Source organism: Chroicocephalus ridibundus, chromosome 3, assembly GCF_963924245.1.
Source record: "Chroicocephalus ridibundus chromosome 3, bChrRid1.1, whole genome shotgun sequence".
Lineage (NCBI taxonomy): Eukaryota > Metazoa > Chordata > Aves > Charadriiformes > Laridae > Chroicocephalus > Chroicocephalus ridibundus.
Window position 1 is genome coordinate 47882744 of NC_086286.1, and position 21464 is coordinate 47904207.

The 21464-nt window shown below is 36.5% G+C and overlaps 1 protein-coding gene across 4 annotated transcripts in view; it reads left to right on the forward strand.

Annotated features, from left to right (window-relative positions):
- SIPA1L2 (signal induced proliferation associated 1 like 2) overlaps positions 1-21464 on the forward strand; it is a 151733-nt gene that overhangs the window by 88415 nt on the left and 41854 nt on the right. For all 4 annotated transcript variants that reach the window (XM_063329034.1, XM_063329035.1, XM_063329036.1 and 1 more), the window contains exons 8-10: positions 2761-2918; positions 4769-5345; positions 11553-11827. In XM_063329034.1, coding sequence (XP_063185104.1) covers positions 2761-2918; positions 4769-5345; positions 11553-11827 — 1010 coding nt within the window. The remainder of the gene's footprint in view (positions 1-2760; positions 2919-4768; positions 5346-11552; positions 11828-21464) is intronic.

Consider the following 21464-nt stretch of genomic DNA (forward strand, 5'->3'; position numbering starts at 1 on the left):
GAGTTTCTATTGTGCTCTGCATTGGCATGAGACTCTTTAGAGTGTGTTAGAAAGGCAGATTAAAAATAAAATAAAATAAATACAACAACCCCCCAAAACCCTAAACCTGAGCAGACCTCAAAATGGGAGAGGAAGGGGAAACTGAGAACCTGAAAAAAAAAAAGCCTAAGAGGTAAAAGTTGGGAGGAAAACCTAGGTTATAGGATGGAAACTAGAAAAGCGTTTCTTATAAATAAATCTTTTTGCTTAGTTCCAGTTTCCTTCAATTCCTTTTTCATTTTCAGTATGCTGTCCTTATCTCACATTTCCCAGGGAAGTATGTGTTCCCTCCTCCTTCTCCATTCAATACTTTATTCTTTTCCTATTCCTTTATCCTATCCAGAGCACTTCTTTCCATCTTCCAGATCACCCGAGTTAACTTCTCTCCCCTTTCCAAGCTCTTTGCATTATGATACTCTGTGCACAGCCACGTCTGTGCTTTGCCTTTGCATTGTGTTGAAGTTCACTGACCACTTATGCATGACAGTTATTGATAACAGTGTTACACTGATTTTATTTTTAAATGTTGAAGATGTCACTAAGATCTCTGCAAGCTTGGTAAGGTTCTTAAAAATGATGATCTGACTTCCTGTTTCCTATTTCTGTGCTTCTTAGAGGTTTAAGCTCTTGAAAAATAGTTTAGGGATAGGATACGGGAACTGCCATAATTTTGAAAAGACTATTTTCGCTAATAAAATTTCAAATATTTCTAAAATTTACCTCTTAAGTGACTGCTGTTCTTGCTTAAACAACCTACGATGGCAAGCAGAACCTCCTAAAGAGGTCTACAAAAGCAGAAAGTATTCTTGAAAACAGCGATTGTCTTAAGAAATAAATATAACTTATAATATAAAAGGATGTTTCTTTCTAAATTTTTAAATTTTGCTCTGTGGAAATGTACAGGCATGAACCACTACAGTGAGAAAGAGTAATTGGGCAGTTAGTTATATACCAAAGGCAGAAATGAATCACCTTGTACCTCATAATTGGAAGGTTTCTTACAAATTTAACTGTGGTGTAAATTCCAGCCTATGAGATAATAATAACCTCTAAACGTGAACTTGTGCTTCACTACTATGAGCTAATTGTATGCTTCACTAGCTCAGCAAATTAAAGTATACCTGACACGCTTGTTACCAGTTCCACGTAGTGTACTTCTGTAATTGGTGTGCAAAAGGATGGGTATCTTAAATTGCTCAAATAGCTACTTATTTTGATTTTTAGTCTTGGAAACCTAAAAACTTGACTGAGCCACATGACTTATACCAAATATTATTTCTGTTCTTAAATCTGTTTTAAATTTTCATCAGAAGTCTTATTTCTTTAATCTGCATTTGGGATTTTGATTTTTGATATTTAAAATAACGTAGATATACTGAGTGTTTTAAGATTCTGGCTTTGGCCCTTCTTTCTGCCTTTAGAATACCATCATTTGTGTTATTTTAGGTGATGTAATGAAACATACTTATGGGTATTAGGCTTTAGCATATGCAACTTGCCTTTTTTTTTTGTGGTAGCTGAAATACTAACTTTCAGTGGAACTGAGAAAATACAAGCAAATACTCTTTTATTAGAAAGATTATGTTCTGTAAAATCAGCTCGACAGAGAAATTTTTACTTGTTCTGTTATAAAGTTTTCAAATAAATTTATTCTTGTATCCTTTTTAGTTACCAGTGAGCTAAGGTAAAGCTTTAAGTGTCTGTGCGCTATTAGTTGCCAGTGCAAGCTCTTTGGCAGACTTTGGGTGGATATTTAAAATGTAGCACGTGCCGGACTACTTTTTTTCAGCCTGGTAATATACATGGATGTTTTATAAGCAAAGGTATTAAGAAAAAAGTGTAAAAAAGTTTGAGAAGTACAATGTACTTCTGTGAGGAAAGTGAACATCATTTTACTGTGTTGTTTTGTTGGCTGGGTTTTTTTGGTTTGTTTTTTTTTATTGTTTTGGGGGTTTTTTTTTGAGAGAGAAGTGGTCTCTTATTGCTGGTCATGTTTTGTAGTTTTTATTAAGTTTTAGCCTGTAACAATGATTTGGTACTTTAAAGTATTCCTTAAACATATTTTGATGATAAAAGCTACCAATTACAAGAATAAGTTTTTACTTAATGAGTTTCTAGTAGCTATTTTTTCTCCATGAATATTCTGTGTCTCAGCACTGTTCCTCATGTATACAGTTGTTAAAATCTGTGATGAGTATTCATGATAATCTATTAAAAAAAATTAAGATCATAATATTAAGGACAATGTTTAATAAAAATGCAACATGGAAGAGCAAGGTTTATTGAGAAAGGAAAACATTATATTTTTCATATAGAAGCAAATATTACACTGTAAAGAGGAAACTGATGTACAGTTCTCTGGATAGTGAGAAATGTCAAGTGATGTAACATCTTTTTTTATTACTAAAGTGATGCACTAAAGTAAGAGAAATATATTTTCCTCATAGAATGAAAAAGAAATGAGCAAAAACTATGCAGAACTAGTGTGGGGATGTGAGAGAACTCACTAGTATTTTTATGAACTTAGCTCAATTTTCTTTCCCTATCTTTTTGCAGTTCAGTCCAATATCCTTTATCTGTAGCTATCCAGGATATGATTAATTAAAAGTTATTTCTGAAAAATTAAGCTTAAGTTATTATATTTTTTTGATAAAATGAAGAAATTGTGATTTTTTATATTTTTTTTTATAACTAATTCTTCAATGCATGTTTCTTATCTAGCTGCTAAGGAAAAGGCATATAGGAAATGACATAGTTACCATTGTCTTCCAAGAGCCAGGAGCACTTCCTTTTACTCCAAAAAATATTCGTTCCCACTTTCAACATGTATTTGTCATAGTCAAAGTGCATAATCCTTGCACTGAAAATGTGTGCTATAGGTGAGTAGAGCTTTATAACTATTTAAGTTTGTTATTAAGACTACAATGGAACTGCCTCTTTTAACGGTTTTGTGTTTCGTAGAGATATTGTGTATACAGTTTTAAAATTTCTGCTATATTTTCTGTGACTTTGAAACCCCAAAGTCTCCCTTGCACACATCTGGAGTTATGGGACACAGTTTGTAAGCTTAAATGGGCATATGCAGAATTCTGTGTTGCTGATTTACGGACACAAAATGGGGATATAACAAGTTAGTGAAAATAAAATTTGCAGATACAGTGATCGAAATAAATTTAAAATTTGTATTCCACATTTCCTTTTTCAAAGGAAGTGATTTAAAATAAAGTACTTTAGAAGATTATTAGCCTATATAAATAGGCTAATAGTGATATGATGAGAGGTAATGTTTTTAAACTGAAGGAGGGTAGGTTTAGATTAGATATCAGGAAGAAATTTTTCACTGAGGGTGGTGAGGCACTGGAACAGGTTGCCCAGGGAAGCTGTGGATGCCCCATCCCTGGAAGTGTTCAAGGCCAGGCTGGATGGGGCTTTGAGCAGCCTGGTCTAGTGGGAGGTGTCCTTGCCCATGGCAGGGGGGTTGGAACTAGGTGATCTTTAAAGTCCTTCTAACCCAAACCATTCTATGATTCTATGAAATTCCTGACTATGTCAGTATGACCCTGGGATGAGTCATGGCCTTTAAGCACATGAATTGAGGACTTTTGGGGAGTATATAAACATTCAAATTTCAGGTGACCTTAACTCTCATATTTAAGTTACTGCATCATGAGTTCTACCAACATAACCAGGTTGGAAACATAGTTCTGAACTGACTGGGAATCGTGCAAACAATGATAAGGACTTGAAGCGTAAAGGTACAGATGTAGCATGTATAAATGTTATTATTCTTTGTTTGGAATTAAATTAATGTACATCATGAAGTCAGGCCATATTACTCTCTTTTATCTGTCTTTTAGAACTTAAGCTACATTTTAGAATTTAAGCTATCTTTTAGAATTTGATTTTGTTTCAATATCTCTTTTGTGTTTAATAATACATGACGTTTCACAAGTTACATTTTTCTTATTACTAAATGATGCCTGTCTGTCATCGGAAATGTGACTGCATTTCAGTCGAACTAGTAGTAGTTGTATGTAGTTTGCACAGTATTCTGAAATCCTTTTTCTCTTGAAATATATTATGTAGATATCAATTGTAGGTGTAATTGTACCAATGTGAAAATATTCCTGTTTCTTTTACACAATGCTGTGAACTGTCCATGGCAAGAATTGCAGGTATTTTTAAATTTTATGACCATAGAGTAGGGAACTTAAACAGGTGCAGAATGCTCCCATTATAGACACATCTGACACCGATGCTTTTACTTTGTCTTCACACTTCATTGTAGCAAAATGTCTGAGGATTAAAAGAAATTCTCTTTCTATTTATATATTTCTTAGTTTTAAGATCATGCAACTGAGTGACAGATGAAAATGATAGACTTACATAAAAAATAATTTTTAAAAATCCTCTCATTTATATTTCACAAAGCTTTTTTAGTATTTATTCCATTAAAAAAAAGGAGGCAGTGGCACCCTAAGAAGTCATCCTTGATATTTTTTGTATTCGTAAGATACATCCATAATGTCTTTTATATATTTAAAAGAAAAAAGCCATTCTAAAACAGACAACCCAATCAGTTTTCTTTGATGTGTCTAAAATGTCTGAAAATGGACATGTAAAAGCTAAACCCAGCTGAGTAAGTGGACTGCAGAGATCACAGTTCTGCTTATAATCTGATCTTTTCTTTAGGAATTAACCATTGTATTTTCTTTCTTTCTATTTCCAGTGTTGGTGTTTCGCGATCAAAAGACGTACCTCCGTTCGGTCCACCCATTCCCAAAGGAGTAACTTTCCCCAAATCAGCAGTCTTTAGGGACTTCCTTTTAGCCAAAGTTATTAATGCTGAAAATGCAGCACATAAGTCGGAGAAATTTCGAGCCATGGCCACAAGGACACGTCAAGAATACTTGAAAGATCTGGCAGAAAATTTTGTTACCACAGCTACAGTGGATACTTCAGCAAAGTTTAGCTTTATTACTTTAGGGGCAAAAAAAAAGGAAAAAGTGAAACCAAGGAAAGATGCACATCTATTCAGTGTTGGAGCAATTATGTGGAATGTGATTGCACGAGATTTTGGCCAGTCTGCTGACATTGAATGTCTCCTTGGAATCTCCAATGAGTTTATCATGTTGATTGAAAAGGAATCAAAAAATGTTGTGTTTAACTGCTCCTGCAGAGATGTTATTGGATGGACGTCTGGATTAATGAGCATCAAAATATTTTATGAAAGAGGAGAATGTATTCTTCTGTCTGCAGCAGATAATTGTACTGAAGACATCAGAGAAATTGTTCAAAGACTTGAAGTAAGTACAGTTTCTAAACTGGAATTCCAAATTTTTTATGAAGAGTTACTTGTCTACATCTCCTTTGAGATATTATTAAAAATGTCCTGTGTTTATACCTTGAGTGTTTTCAGTCTTTCTAATGCTCTCTCTTTCAGAGAGCATTACAAACAATGATCCTCACAACAGCATATGAGATAGGCGTTATCAACCCATTTTCAGGGATGAGGAATCAGATACCAATAATCTGATAGACTTGCCCAAGGCCATGGATGGTTTCAGTGTTGAAATCAGGATTGAAAGTCTAAGCTTTTGTCTTCTCTTGTTGTAGCCTGTTCTCAAATTGCACCTTTGTAGGTAGAAATATACCTTAATTTAAAAATATAAAAAATCTTAATGCGTAAAATATACTCACTTGGACTTTTATAATAACCCATGTGAATATTATCAGAAAAATTTGTGTAAGTGATTCTGCTGATTTGTTCTTCTATAGTGAGCAACTGCTTGAAGTAAACTAAACTAAACCAATTAATGCCAGTTTTTACAGCTGACTGGATAGTTTTTCAGATGCTTTATGACCCTGTTAGCACAACTGTCCTATAACTATTCCAGTCAGTACAAATGAACTGAAAAGAATTTCCAAGGTAAAAGTGCTGATGCATCTACTTCATGTGGTTACACTTTGCCCTTTGATAGTAATTTAAGTAATCCAGATGGTCTCATTGTTGTTTATATTAGAAATCCCGGTACTGAAAAGAAATCATTATGCTTACCATTTTCACACTGGAACAGTTGGGTTGCAGCTGACGTTTTAGGGCCTCTGTAGTTCTGCAGTCATGTTTAGCATCGCTCGATATCATGATCTATATAATAACCTTCTTCTTCCAAAGCACAATTAGACTTTAAATAGATGAACGTCTTTAAACTCTTCTTGCTACTGTTAAATTATCCTTTTCATTGAGGTCTTCAGTTTCACTTTCCTTAAACAGATATTTCCCTTCTGAAAAATAGTGTACACATAGTTCACTCACAGTAAGTATTGCTACATGAGCAATATAAACTGCTTAACACAGATGGAAAATGAGATTCAAAGCTCTAGTGAAAACCTCTGCTGTCATCAGTGATGACAACTTCTTTTCCTGTCTTTCACTTCTTCAGTTTTATAAAACATGGAAATATCCCAGTTGTTGAGGATAGATCTTTAAAATTCCGTAATTAAAAACACAAAATGCTTTTCTATATTTACATGAATACTTCCTCTTTTCTGTGGTCAGATTTTGGGTTAAATAATGACAAATTGGCTTTAAGCCTCAAAAGCTTAGCATCTGTTACTGCCAAGTTAGCCCGAGTATTAGCTTCAATTATCTATTCCAATGAACTCTGGCCACCTTCTCTCTTTCACTGCCACCTATCCATCTTTCACATTGCTTAAAAGAATTAGCTGTCATTACTTGTTTTAAAACTTTTCATCCCAGTTTCTTACCCCATATTTTTCTCCTTTTTCTCTGCTTCATCCTCTCTTTTGAAAGCTCCATGTTAATGTTACTCCGTAGTTGGTTTATGATGTTGAATGCTTTCTAAACAGTCCTTATATATATTTTGATATAAAAGCTCAGAGGTGACCATTACAACCACTAAAAAGTATTTCAAACTCTGATTCTATGCTTCATATGCATTGTTTAAAAGCCTTTAAGTGACTCCGAACACAGCTAAGGTCAACAACCACATGTGCCAGCAGATGCTAAAGATGAAAGCTCAAAATGTGACGTAATATCAAACTTCAGTGACCAGATGATTAACCCTTTTCAGTCACTAGTAAAAGCATTTTTTTAAAATGAGTGAGTAAAATGTTGCAGTTACTAAATGAGATTGTCAAAGAACTAACTACGTTTTAGTGCCTGGGTTTAAGTCATGCAGACAAATAGGAAACCTATCTGAATACTCAGATAAAGCAAAGATGTGAAAAGCTGAGATTGTAATTTTGGTTTTAACCAAACAAATCAGTTTGGGACTAAAAAAAGAGCTGGGATTTGTCAGTCTAGACTCAGATCTCTATATGTGGAGGAGAATATCCAGTGCTATAAAGTAGAAAGAGCAGAAAAGCAAACTATAGATTAACTTGGTGGGCTGTGTTTGAAGGTAGAAAAAGCAGAGGTTCTGAGCTTCGGGATAACCGAGAAAGGCGGAGTGATGTAAGATTAAATGAAAACCCTGAATGGATCTTTAGACATGAATCTGAGTAGACAATTTCCTTAGAAGCCTGTGTACTTGAAAAACTCTTCACCTTCTTCATAGGACTTAAAGGATCTCTGTCTTTTAATTTCATCTGTATTAAGTGCAGTCAGAGAAGCCAGCTCTTAGTTTGTGTACGGCCACACGTTCAGTGAAATGGCAACCAAGTAAACAGCATGACCTATTTTGAAGAAGAGCAGCACTATGTTTTATGTGATGTTACCATGTAACACACAGTGTCAACTTTTAGGGGATATACTTGTGGGGGACTTGTTCTCCTGGAATCCTTTCTGTGGACAATAAGTGAATCTTTGGCAGGAATGTTTATTTTCCTTCTCTCTTAACCTCTGAATATTTAACTAACTTGAAGAGATCTTGAGTGCTCTGAGTTGGGTAAATCCATGTGCTTCTGCTGGTGTATTCTTTCTGCAGTATTCTATAATTGTGACATTATGACAAAGAGGTGTCATGTCCCATCCCCCTGTGTCATTCCCCATTCTCCCCACACTCCACCCCACCCCCCTGCCCAAGAATATTGTATATTTTCATGAGAATAAAATTCCATCCCTCAGCTGGGCTCCTGACTTTAATAGCGTGTTGTTCTTGTCACTGCATGACTAATTATTGTATAAAATTTAGAAACTTGTGACAGAAGTGTAGGGAAAATAATGAAGGGCGGAAAATTTCATTTTCACTTAATCTAGTTCATAAATTATGAAAGTCTTAATGAAAATTAGTTGTGACTGAAGATGAACCTCAGAGCTGGAAAAAAAAGAGTTAAAGCTTAGTACTTTCAGTATGCCATATAGCTCTAATACTATATGCACAGTTATAAACACAAGAGAAAGTTCTGTTTAAAATGGAAAGCTTCTAAAAGATACCAAAAACTGAGAGCTGAATAAGGACAAAGGAAAAGGCTGCTTTTTTTGATAGAAAGACTCAGAACGTGATTTTGTAAACAAAACCTCCAGAGTACATTTTGGACACCTCAAGAGTGACTTTCACATTTTAACTTTGAAGCCTACATCTTCAGAAATAACCGCAAGGTTTATGAAGTCAAAGTTTAAGTGAGTTTAAGTAGCCTAAATTTGCCAGGCAATGATTCTCAGAATCTCAGATCCTTGCGAGGTCTTTCTGCAGTGTTTCACAGCTCAACGAAGATCAGCCCTTAATGAATTGAGGGCTTACTGTATTTCATTACCTTGAGTTTATTGCAAGTTAAAAGCATAAGCATGGACCAGCTCCCTCAGATCAGCAAACTTAGAATAACCCGTGGTTTTATGGGACTTTGTTCTCATGTGCGCAAGTTATAATTTTTTATGCTGAGTGACCGGTATCCATATAGGAATATTATATAAAGACAGTAGTGCTTTAAAACTTACTGAAGTACCAAAACACGTGACTTTTAGTCACTAACCAAGTTGCAGGCATAAGGTCCACAAACACTCCAAAGTCTTTCCAGTCAGCTATTGGATTGGGAAGGGAGTACAAGTTAGGCCTCTCATCCCTCATTCTATAACATACTTGGGCAAAAGATTTGTCTAAAGAGGAAGTATAAAAAGGAAGCTACAAAAGCAACTTACGGCTTAATATTTGCAATGTGTTAAGATCCTTTGTCGATGAAGGAGATGTACTTTAATAATAGTTGCCAGTGAAGGAGACAGTCCCATCTATTCCCTGCCTGCCACTCCTTTGGAACACTATTTTAAAAAGCACCCTGTTTTTCAGCCCTGTCATATCTCTGATTTGTCTGCATGTCTGCACAAGTGCTAATGCGATACAAAGGACAGCATAGTGGTAATAGGGTCTTAAATCAGTTTAAACCTCCTGTGAAACTGCACCTAGTCAACTGCTTCTGACTTGAGTAGTGAAAGGAGTGGTTTTCTGACCTCTTCACCCAGTCACAGTGCCAGCATCTCCCTAGTTGCACAGTCCCACCGCCTCGCCACGCAGCCCTGAATTAGGTTGGGTCATGCTTCTGTGGGAAGCACACAATAAAATAGTGAGCTAGGCTGCCCAGATTCTGGCTCAAGTAGACAATGGAGGGGGAGAACAACTCTTCCAAATTAAGAATTAATTAAGCCTCCTGAATTAAGCTCAAGCTATAAAACAGCCTTTGCAAAGGCATATCCTGTACAACTGACTGTACAGAATGCTAGCCTCTTAAGTTAAAAACCTTAAATGAGAAGTCTAAAGTTGAGTTTTGTTTTGTATCGCTCTCTGTTTCATTATTTTCCTGGCTTGTGTCAGAAATAGCGTGGCCAGCAGCACTAGGGAAGTGATTGTACCTCTGTACTCAGCACTGGTGAGGCGGCCTTAAGAGTACTGAGTTCAGTTTTGGGCCCTTCACTACAGGAAGAACATTGAGGTACTGGAGTGTGTCCAGAGAAGGGCAACAAAGCTGGTGGAGAACAAGTCTTCTGTGGAGCGGCCAAGGGAACTGGTGTTGTTCAGCCTGGAGAAAAGGAGGCTGAGGGGAGACCTTATCGCTCTCTACAACTACCTGAAAGGAGGTTGTAGAGAGGTGGGGGTTGGTCTCTTCTCCCAAGTAATAGGTGATAAGACAAGAGGAGATGGCCTCAAGTCGTGCCAGGGGAGGTTGAGGTTGGATATTAGGAAAAATGTATTCACTGAAAGGGTTATCAAACATTGGAACAGGCTGCCCAGGGAAGTGATTGAGTCACCATCCCTGGAGGTATTCAAAAGATGGGTAGACATGGCACTTAGGGACATGGTTTAGTAATGGACTTGGCAGTGCTATGTTAATGGTTGGACTTGATGATCTTAAAGGTCTCTTCCAACCAAAATGATTCTACGATTCTGTGAGTAATGTGTGTATCTTTGTAATGCACACTAAAAGCAATTATAAACAGCATGGACACCTTTTGTGGAACTGCTCTTAATGCAGTGTGACCTCGTGAAGATCCCTTGATCTGTATCAGAACATACGCATCTTTACAGGGCAGATAATTGCCTTGATGGAATTTATAAAGCACCATGAGATCTTTGAATGATATGCATTATGAACAAAGATTTTTGATAATGTTGTTTCACCGTGGTTAAGTTTTTCTTCTAGTAGTACTAATGCAGCTAAAATACATACTGGTTTTGTGTCACTAACAGAAAGGAATGTTAGGGTGACTCACAACTTTACCTTGTAATCTGGACTAGAGTTTGGTTTTCTGAGTCTGGCGTGGTGTCCCAGCAGCATACGCACTATTGTATGATTATTTTTTACTGGGCAAAAACTGTTAAGGACTTGTTACATAGTATATAGAAATGAGCCTGCTTAGCAAAGTCTGAATTTGAAGGATTTGGGCTACCCTATATGATGACAGAATTACTTTTAATTGAATATGAAGAACGTAATTTTTTTGTTTCTAAATTTCTGAGTGACGTGAAAACTCTTATCCCCTTTTTGCGATGTCCACATCTGGAGACAATAATAGGTAGTAATCTGACTACAAGGCAAAATAAATCAAAATTATCTTCATTGCTAAGTTCTTGAGGAAGAAAAGCTGCTAGAACTGAAGCATTTTGCTCAATTTGGCTCATGTTATATCTGAAGTTTAACACTGTTTAATACTGAAGAAAAAAATGCCTGCACACCTGCAGTTAGTCAGCCAACAAGAATAAAGTAACTGACAGGACAGCATTTTGCTGGCTTTGTGTTTCGAAACTAAAGCAGCTGTTAAGTTTTCAGTAAGATATAATGGGTATTGTGTTAATGTTGGGCAAGGGGAAAAGAACTTGACGCGGGTCAGCTGCTTGCGCTGGGGATCTAAGATTTTTAACATTGTGAAATGTTTTGGTTTTTTTTTTTAATGTAGAAACCTTCATTCAACCATAAAAGTTAAAATAATTGTTAGTATTATTATATTAAAGATATTTAATGCCAAGCCATACGTGGCTTTATAGCGTTTGAAAACAGATCTGTTTGTGTGTCCAAAGAAATGAGTGTCCTGACAATAGTGTAACAATCTGATACTTCTTTAGATAGTGACCAGAGGATGTGAAACGACGGAAATGACCCTTCGGAGGAATGGGCTGGGCCAACTTGGATTCCACGTGAACTTTGAAGGGATAGTGGCAGATGTGGAGCCCTTTGGTTTTGCATGGAAGGCAGGCCTACGGCAAGGCAGCCGCCTGGTTGAGATCTGTAAAGTGGCTGTGGCGACTTTGACTCATGAACAAATGATTGACCTTTTACGTACATCAGTGACAGTAAAAGTGGTGATTATTCAACCGCATGAGGATGGAGCACCTAGAAGGTAATGAGCAACAGTTCTGTGTGACATTTGTATCTGTTTGGTTGTTTTTTTTTCTCTGCTACTGCTTAAATGATGGCTCTTTTATTGGAGGCTCTCAGGAAATGGATATTGTCTCTCATGTTTGGTGATAATGTTATTGAGGCTCTTAAAGCAATCTTTTCTGCAAAACCCCTATTGGCTTGTAATAGAAGATAAAATGGGATCCTGTAAGACATTTAATGTGAAATTTATTTTTATATGGCTTTGAAAGAGCAAGGAGTAAACTGTAGTGCATCGTGACTGAGCTGTTATGACAGCTGATGTGAGTTCTTTTCTTCCACAGGAAAATTTTATATTTTAACACTAAATTTGAAAATTAGTAATCCTTCTCTGAAAACTGTACCTTGTCTGTCTTTGACATTTCTCTGACTATTGAAAAAAATTTTATTTTTTCTTATGTTGAAATTTTAACTAAAGTAGTGAAATACTGGGTTCTGGACATATATGGTACCAAGTCTTAGAATCTTCCTCACTTTCTACAGTTATCTAATTTAGTCATATTAAATAGTGAATTACATCAATGAAATCATCAGTTAAAGCAAAGAAATCTTGCTGCAACATGAAATAAATGACACACAATCAGGAAAAGACTGTAATAAAGTTTACTATAGTGACTGTAGCATTGTTTTCAGGGATGAAATGCAATTTTCTTTCATCAGTGTTTCTTTTTGATGACAAAAAGATTTTTGCTCTTCTCTCCTTTTTTGAATATTTTGAGGTAGAGAAGTAGGGAAGAAACTGAACTTTATAATAATGTGACTTTATTTCTCACACACCTTGTCTAAGCACTGTTAATTTGGCTCATTCTAAATGAGAACTGTACTAGAGTAAATTGAATTACTTGTCTTCTTGTAGAAGGCCAACTTTAAATCTCTTGTTGATTTTTAATTTAACAGAAAAAACATTAGAAGTGTTGCTTTTGGCAAGACAACAAGCCATAAAATTTTACGTAGCATGCAGCACTATGAAGTTGGTGCCAACTGTACACGAATACAGTTTAATTGGTGGCAATTCTCCAAGTAGTCATTGGCCTGATGAATGACACAGAAGTGCCCTCCCCTGCCTCAACCTGCATGTCGATGCGTTGGGTTCCTTTCAGAAGAAAATGCCTGTGAATGTAGAATGCCAGCGTTTTGCTTAGTTGGATACAATTTGCAATTAAGCCTCTCTTTGCTTAGCTTTGCTGTTCTCACCATCTGCTTCTGGGTATGAATTTTTACTGACTTGTTTGGTATACATTCCCAAGCTGTTTACAGAATATGAGTCTAATGAGCTGATCCTATTATATTGAAGGTAAAAACGTGTATTTTATGGGCCCTGATAGAAAAATACGTATTTTATGAATTGTTTATATCTTCTTTGATACATTTTTAGAAATAAAATGTTAAAATCCCAGATCAGTGTGATACATGGCACTCAGTCTATGTGTAGGAGGAGTTTTAACTAAGTGCCACTAAACTGGGAAAAATCTGCAAAAGCTGTTCTTGTTTATAAATTTTTGGGGGTTTTAAAACTATGTGACTAATTACTAAGGAAAATTATTTTTCTGAAACTATGTTTCTATTCTAAAATAGGAAAAACACCAAAGCATTTATGTTTCTTTTCAGCCTCATCTCTCTAGTATAAAAAAGAAATCTTTGTTAATGCCTCTTTCTCTTAAATATCAACTTCTCACTGAAACAGAAAGCTCTTCGTTTTCCCCATTATATCCTCAAAACTTGATTAGTGATTTTGCTTGCCGAAATTGAAAAGGATCTTGAGCTTGCCTTTTCTCAATGTTTATCATCTAAAAAGTGGAGACAGAAAGCAATATAGATATCAGGTGACAAGACTGAGAGTTTCAGTTGACAAATGTGACCTATGACATTGTTTGTAAAATATATTAATGAGTGGGTGAATGAGGAGAAGGCAGAAAGGCATAAATTACCAGAGGTTTGGAGAAAGGAGATAATCTATCACAGCTACTTACTAGTTAAAACTTGTGCAAATCCATCTCCCTGTCTCCTACTCAATTGCTTGTCTTAGCCATCTGCAATGTCTTACCGTGCAAAATCATAGAAACACAGAATAGTTGAGGTTGGAAGGGACCTCTGAAGATACTTGAGTCCAACCACATTGCTCAAAACAAGGTCAAGTAGAGCAGATTGCTCAGGGACATGGTCACTGGGTTTTGAATTCTCCAAAGGTGGAGACCCCACACCTTTGGTTCCAGTGTTCGATCATCCTTACAGTAACAAATATTTTACTTATACTTAAATGGAATTTCCTGTATTTCAATTTGTGCACCTTGCCTTCTGTGCTTTCACTGGATACAACTCTGAAGAATCTTACTCTCTCATTTTTTTCTCTCCATTACCCCATCAGGTATTTCTACACATTGATGAGATCCCTCCTGTGCCGCCTTTTTCCTGGGTGGAACAATCCCAGTCCTCTCAGCCTGTCCTTGTGTTTCAGATGCTCTGATCCCTTAATCATCTTTGTAGCCCTTTGCTGGACTTGCTCCAGCGTATTCATGTCTCTCTGGTACTCTCTTGTATTCAGGTTTACCCAGAAATTTGCAGACAGTAGTTTTGGATGTAAAACAGGAGTATCTGGAGAATTAGAGTCCATTTCACCTTCATTTGACAAGAAATGTCACTGTCCTTGGAGAATCTACGTGTGGCTATATAAGATAGAATCGAGTCTCTGTGAGTGATTTCCAAAACCTATCTGTGAGCAACAGTTAAGGCAGGTGTGCCAGCTCATCAGGAGAGAACTTTTTTATTGTGAAGTAGCTCTAATAATCATCAAATAACACTCAAACCAGACATACAGATATTTCCTTCAGAGTCGGGGGTCCATCAGTCCTTGATCTGCACACTGTGCATGTCTAGAAGAATGATGGTTCAAAAGCAGGAGAAAGCTTCACATGTATGCTCCAATAATTACCGCTTTCATTCACAGCTGGCTTTAGAGATTTTCTTCTAAGAAATGATACTTCAGTCTATCTGACACATGTAAAACAATAGGTTTGGTGGCTGAAATAAGTACCTTGAAAGTTTGACTCATCCTACAGAGCATATAATCTTCTGGCAGTTGGTTGGCTTTTTTTCCTCTGTATTTCAGGCTTATTTCTCAGGGTAGATGTTGGTAGTTTATAAAAAAAATTTTGCTTTAAATGCCATAATCTGGGTTTCAAGTTCACCCACTAAGTTTTTGTCCACAGTGCGTAGATATAAAAATATATTCATCTTTGTTTCTACAAGAATCTGTTGATTAAAAATTGACATACATTTACAAGAATATAAATATAATTTTAGCCCCCCCCAAAAATTCATAGTTTCATGAAAAGTCCCCATGTATCGTTTTATTAATGCTTGTCTTTCATTATGTCATTTCATGACATAATCAGCTGATTTCCACTGCTTGAAAGGGTAGTTTCTGCTTAGCTCTGTCTGCCGGGTTTTAGGAATACGAAGCAATGAGGACTTTCTCTTTAGGTAGCTTATCAGCACTGGTTCCTTGCTGGGATCAAATTCTGAAGTGAGTTTACACAGAATGGAGTGCCATGGAGTGTCTTGGAAATTATACGCTTCAAATGAAAATGAGTTTCAAGTGTGCAAGGGTGTTTCCAAAGCAGTCTCAGTCTCTTGGAAAAATACCCGCTGAAGTGGAGATCTTTAATCAAGTTCTTAAATTGATTTTTTTCTGTTACCTTACCCACAAATCATCTTCAGTCCATCAGCCCTTTATATTTTAAAAGAAAACCAACAAAGCGTGAGTGTGCATACACTGAGAATATTAGCAATGAACTATTAACGATGAATTTATTTTTTGCTGCAAACTGTCTTGTGTTAACTTATTTAAGCATAAAAATAAACTATTTGGAATATTGAAGGTGCTTACAAAGGAATGTTACAGAGTGATTAGGAAATTACAGAGGAAAATTCTGCTCAATAAATGTGTTCCATTACTTGATATATACCCTTCTACCTAGAGTCTTGATAGCAGTATAAGCAAAAGCAATAGCAACCTGAATTAGTATCCTTGTGTCATATTATTTTCTATGCTATGTCTTTCCCTTCACAATTGTTGATTTGTTCATCTGTTGTCAATATTACCTAGTACTGCAGTGCAGTAGCTAGAATTGTATCCATTTTAGCAGCAGAATAATGGTGTTCATTCTAATTCGCTTTCACTGGTGATGTCACAGTAATGCTCAAGGACACTATATCCTTAATCAGTCAAATCCAATCAAGGAATTCAGCTATTTCTAAATCCATTTTAAACTGTAGATTCTGCTCTAATCTTGCTTACTACATTGAAAACTAAGTATCTGTCTTAATACAACTACCATTATATATAAAAAGAAACTGCTTAAGAAGTGCTTAAGAAACAATTTCTAGAAAGTTTAGAAAGCAAAGAAAACTTTAAGCAAAATTTCAAGGGATGGGCAAGAAACAGAAGCTCAAGTACAACCATTGTAAGAGATGTAGCAGCGGTAGTTTCCACCTTGTTGGTCTGAACAAGTAACAGACTTTTTTCCTGCTGATGGAGGTAATTTTGAAAATGGAAATATTTTGGTAACTATGACTGAAACTGCCTGTGGGCGGCTATTAAATACTACTGAATTTCTTTTGAGGTTGTTTTACGCTCTTGAACTTTGCAAACTCTTTCTTCCAAACAAAATAGGTATAATGACTGTCTGTATTTTCCAGTCCTGATGCATGCTCCTCCTAATGGTTGTGATCTTATTGGACAATTGTGTTTCTAGGGCTTTTTTTTTTTTTTTAAGTGACAGATAACCAGCAGAGTATAGAATGTTTGGGAAGAATGTTTTTAGGAAGTGGAAGGGTTTACTTTGTGGAGGAATTAAAATCTTCTCCCAAGAGTGTTTGTCATAAGCTGGTGGGGCAGTTCATAGGGCCTTCAGATTTTTTTTTTATTCCTTTATGGTTGTTTTTTTTTTTTTTTTTAATTAAGCCTTCTGTGCTAGAATGAAGTCAGGTCCAGAATCGCTCGGAGGATGCTGACAGACTAACAACACCTGAGGCGGATTAAAGCAGAAAAACCTGAAACTGGACTTTTGGTTGTAAAAGCAGAATTTTGATTTACCAAAGCTTTTAATTACCACCCCTGCTACTAACCTAAGAAGGCTGCAAATATCTGATTATGGTGGTTTTTTAGAGGTAACTGAAAGAACTAGCACTAAAAATATATAATGTTATGAATTGGAAGCCACATCACTTGCAAAAGTTAATCCTCTGTACCCAACAAAAAAGAAAATGTTAGAAAATGCATAACTTCCTCTACTATCAGAATTACTATACTATTTATAACATTATTAGATTCAGGGAATGAGACATATGCACTGTGATGTAGCCTGATGGAAACTCTTGGCAAAAATGAGCTCTGTCACAACTCTGCTAAGCACCAGAGATTTTAAGCTAGGCTGGTAGTGTTTAAGTGCAAGTCCTAGTAGAAGGTGAATGTCCCAGCAAGACCTTTTGGCTCTCCCCCTCATTGTGAAGTCTCTGCCACCATTCCTGCCTTTGGAAGGGTGGCAGCACCAGCAAACAACAGAGCTTAGGCATAAGGTATGGGCTGCCCTCTTCCCCATCTTTAATATGTCGTGCACCATGTGCTCTGCCTCTTCTCTAAATAACCAAAGTGATAAGGTTTTCTTCTGCATAAAAGAAAGACGTTGTTTAAAAAAATTATTTTATTGTTTAAAAAAATAAAAAATTGTTTTCTGTCACTTTCTATAAATTCTTTCGAGCTTTATTCTTCCCAATATAGTTTTCAAAGAAAAGGATGTGTAAACTTGGCCTTTGCCAGTATATACAATTCACATTTTAACATTTTTCCTTAAATTCGTCATACTTAAGAGAGTAAGGCTAAGTATGCAGTGCTACTATAATCCTTGGGAAGCTGAAACTTTCTATTTTGATTTGCATCAAAACAAAGGAACGCCTAGGTAATGTATGTAACATATGGTCTCCACCCAGTAGTCGTCTAACAAAAGAGCTATAAACTAAAAGGTGTAAAGTTGAAAACAATTCTCTGATGCTTATTGTACTTTTCATCCAAGTAAAAAGTCAAATTCGGTACACAAGATAACTTACGCAGCATTCTTTGAAATCTTTTCCCTGTTCCATTTGAAGATGTGCCTCATCCTCATAGTGGTACTAAAATTGCCCACTGACTCCTGTGAGCAAACATTGTGGCACTTTCAAGAACTCTGGAAGGTTTTGACTGTGCAGCATGTGCATGTCCCGCTTAAGTGGAAAAAGGCACTTAAAACATCTTTAATTTGGCACCTACAATAGTGCTCTGCAGAGAAAAGACAACTTTTGTGCCATTCACCTCATTTACCTGCACAGATGATTCAGCCTAACAGGTACTGTTGCTGACAGGCATTGCAGGTGTAAACCTTGGAGCGTGTTTGGCATGTTCATATCAATGGAATATGGCTTACAAGAGCTGTACAGAGACTGTCAGTTGGGTTTAGGCTATTTGTTATTACAATTTGGATACTAAATCTCAGGTCTCAGAAACTCCCGGACTTCAAATAGTTCATTTGGTCCATCAATTGAAGTAAAATATAGATGTAACCACTTAAAGTATGCTTGAGGAGTTTTTATCTTTCTTTATGAGAAGCATGATCAATCTGTCATTTTCTTTTGTAAAAGAGAATTGGGTGGAAGTTCCACACAGCAAAATTTAAAGTGCAGCTGTGGAAATGCATTTCATTGAATTGATTTTAAGATCGGTATATTATCAGTCTAGGTGATTGCTATGCTGTGTGCAACTGCTGAAATTTGATGATGTCTTCGTAGTCATCTGTAGCTTGATTTTGTTTATGTTGTCTCAAATAAAGAAGGCAGGAGATATTAACTAAATGTCTTTTTGCTGCTATGGGCAGTTGCTGTGAAGAATATTGTAGTTCCTGTGACTGAAGTAAAGAATGAAATGTTTCCCGCAGATGGCCGTGGCTTGAGCAGGAGCTGGGGTGGGGGGGGAAAGGGGAGAGCACACTGCCACAAAGGGCTCTTGATAACCTGGAAATGTGAAGTTTGAAAATATCACCTGCCCCATGAATCTGACTGGCAGAGGGATAAATAACCAATCTGTGGATGCGCTTTGCAGTAGTTAATCTCCTATTCTTTCTTCCCTTTCTAAGCCTTTTCAGGTTCCAAAGATGCTATTTCTGAACTAGAAAGATATTTTAGTGCTGCAATTGTTGTATTTAACTTTTTTGTTGAATCACATTAGGTATTTTTTTTCTGTTCGTTAAAGAAGATATATTTGTGAGTCATTAAATGGCATATCTATGGAGCCAAACTTTATATTTGCCATTTTATTTTAGATTCAACTGATGGCATCATGTAAAATATCTTTACTTACTACTTCCTCATGGCTGATTCCTGTATCTCCTCATATGTGGTCTTATTCCTAATCTTGTCTCTCAAGTATCCTAAAACCACTTCAGAATCAGGATTCATTCTGAGCTCGGTCTGTTCAGACCTCAAAGACTTAGATCTCCATTTGTTACTGTTCCCCTGCTTCATTTGTTCTCTCTGTTACTCGTCATTTCCATTTCTTAAGTTGGAGCATAATGTAACTTTCACATCCCAGCTGTTGGTTTTCCAGCTCTTCTTCATCTTACAATCTTATGGTGAATTTTGAAGGCTTTTCTCATTAAGGTCACAAAAATCTTTCCTATTTATCTATTTTCCCACTGATTCTTTCTTCTTGCCAATAGCTTTTCAAGCCTTTATTTCCCATAATTGTTGTCTTTTGATGTAGCTGTTTTCCTACTCTCTGGGATTTGGAAACGAGACTTGCTCTGCTTGTGTCCTAGTTTCCATCAGCAGAGACTGCAGGGGTTGTTACTGCCTTACGGATCATACGAGTAAGCCAAACACCTTGGGTTTTTTCGGGAGGTTTCTCCTCTTTTATTTCCTGACTAGCTCCTTTCATCCAACATCCTGTCTGTATTTCTCTTGTCTTTTTCATACAACAATGCAGGCGTAGAGGCTCTTAGGAGGCCTCTAAATTGTTTGTCAGCTCACCAACACAAAGATTCTGTTTAAAACTGAATAGTAACAAAGATCAGAAGGACAATGAGTCCTTCATAAAGGAGGGATTGTCAGCTTCAACTCTTCAGCTCTGTGAAGGGACTGACAGAGAGTCATCACTTGCCTTAAGCCAGGAGTGATAAAGTGGGCAGCAGCCTTATCTGACGTTGCCATAAGCAATCACATACATCTCTTGTACTATGAAATTATTTTAAAGTAAAACTGATTCACTATTTTTCAAATGACATCTCTTTCTTTTTTGATGCAGTGTGACTACTGTTAGTAGGTTTCTGAGATGTTAGAACTTGGAATTTTTGTCTTGACTTTTTGACCAGAGTTCTCTTAGGCCATTTGAATCTTATCCAATGTCTTGTGCTTGCAGTGGAGTTGATGTAGGGAGTCAATGGAGTCTAGGGGTTACCTCCAGGAGGCACTTCAGAGGGTCAGAGAAGGGGAGATGCATGTATGTCTTAGTTAACTACATGGTGAGTCTAAGGAAAACTAAGTTACTAAATTCTGCTTTTCAGTTAAGTCTCCACAATTATGTGAAATTAATCTGGTTTATTATGTGGATTTAATAGATGGCATGATGACTCCTCAGTCGCATTTTGACACCTTGTGGGAACTGCTGTAGCGTAAGAACAAACATGCACTGTGATAGAAGTGATTACTTTCAAACGCAAAGTTTGAGTTAGAAGAATTCGATTACTTATTGTACTGCTCGATATAGATAAAGACTCCTTATTGAGCAAGATTAAACGTTTTGTATTGAAATGGTGATAGGGATAATTTATCGGTGTTAATACAACTGGTGGACACCAATGATTACTTCGCTATCCCTACATCCTCCTTAGTGGTTCACATCTGCGCTACATTAACTAAAGTTAAATTGTAACCAGTTATTCTAGTTTTGTTATTACCCTAACAAATAGTTCATGATCCATGATATCTGTAGAGAGTTCGGATTCAAATACCGAAGTCATACCTAGTAGTTGGTAGCGGTGGGATGTAACTGGAAAGAAAGCTTTTGTGTAGTTATTAAGGTGGCAAACTGCTGACTATAGTATGTGAAAGCTTCCAACTTTTCTGTGGAGATTTATCTTTCTCAGCTATCATCCTTGCCTAATGTAGGCCCTTCACAGAGCCTTTTACAGAACCTTTATATGTAATCTTAAATTAATATTGAAAGGTTTGGTTAACATAGCTTGAAAAATTTAATGGACTGCTTGATAATCATTTCAGAACATAATGCTCCTCACAGTAACATTTTAATATTGAAGATTTTTATAGTGGACTCTTAAATTTTAATATGCAGTCATGACCTGCTAACTGTATTGTAGAGTCATGCTCTGTGTAAATTGCAGAGTAGGTTTTATTAACCAAATTTTTTTTATAGGATAATATGGCTCTTGAACCAAAGAGATTAGTAGGAGCCTGTGCTCTGTGTTGAAGGATTGATTTAATGAATACCAAACTATAGTGAAGGGTCAGGAAGTGCTATCATTTCTGATGTGTGGTTAAGACTTGGTCACACTTGC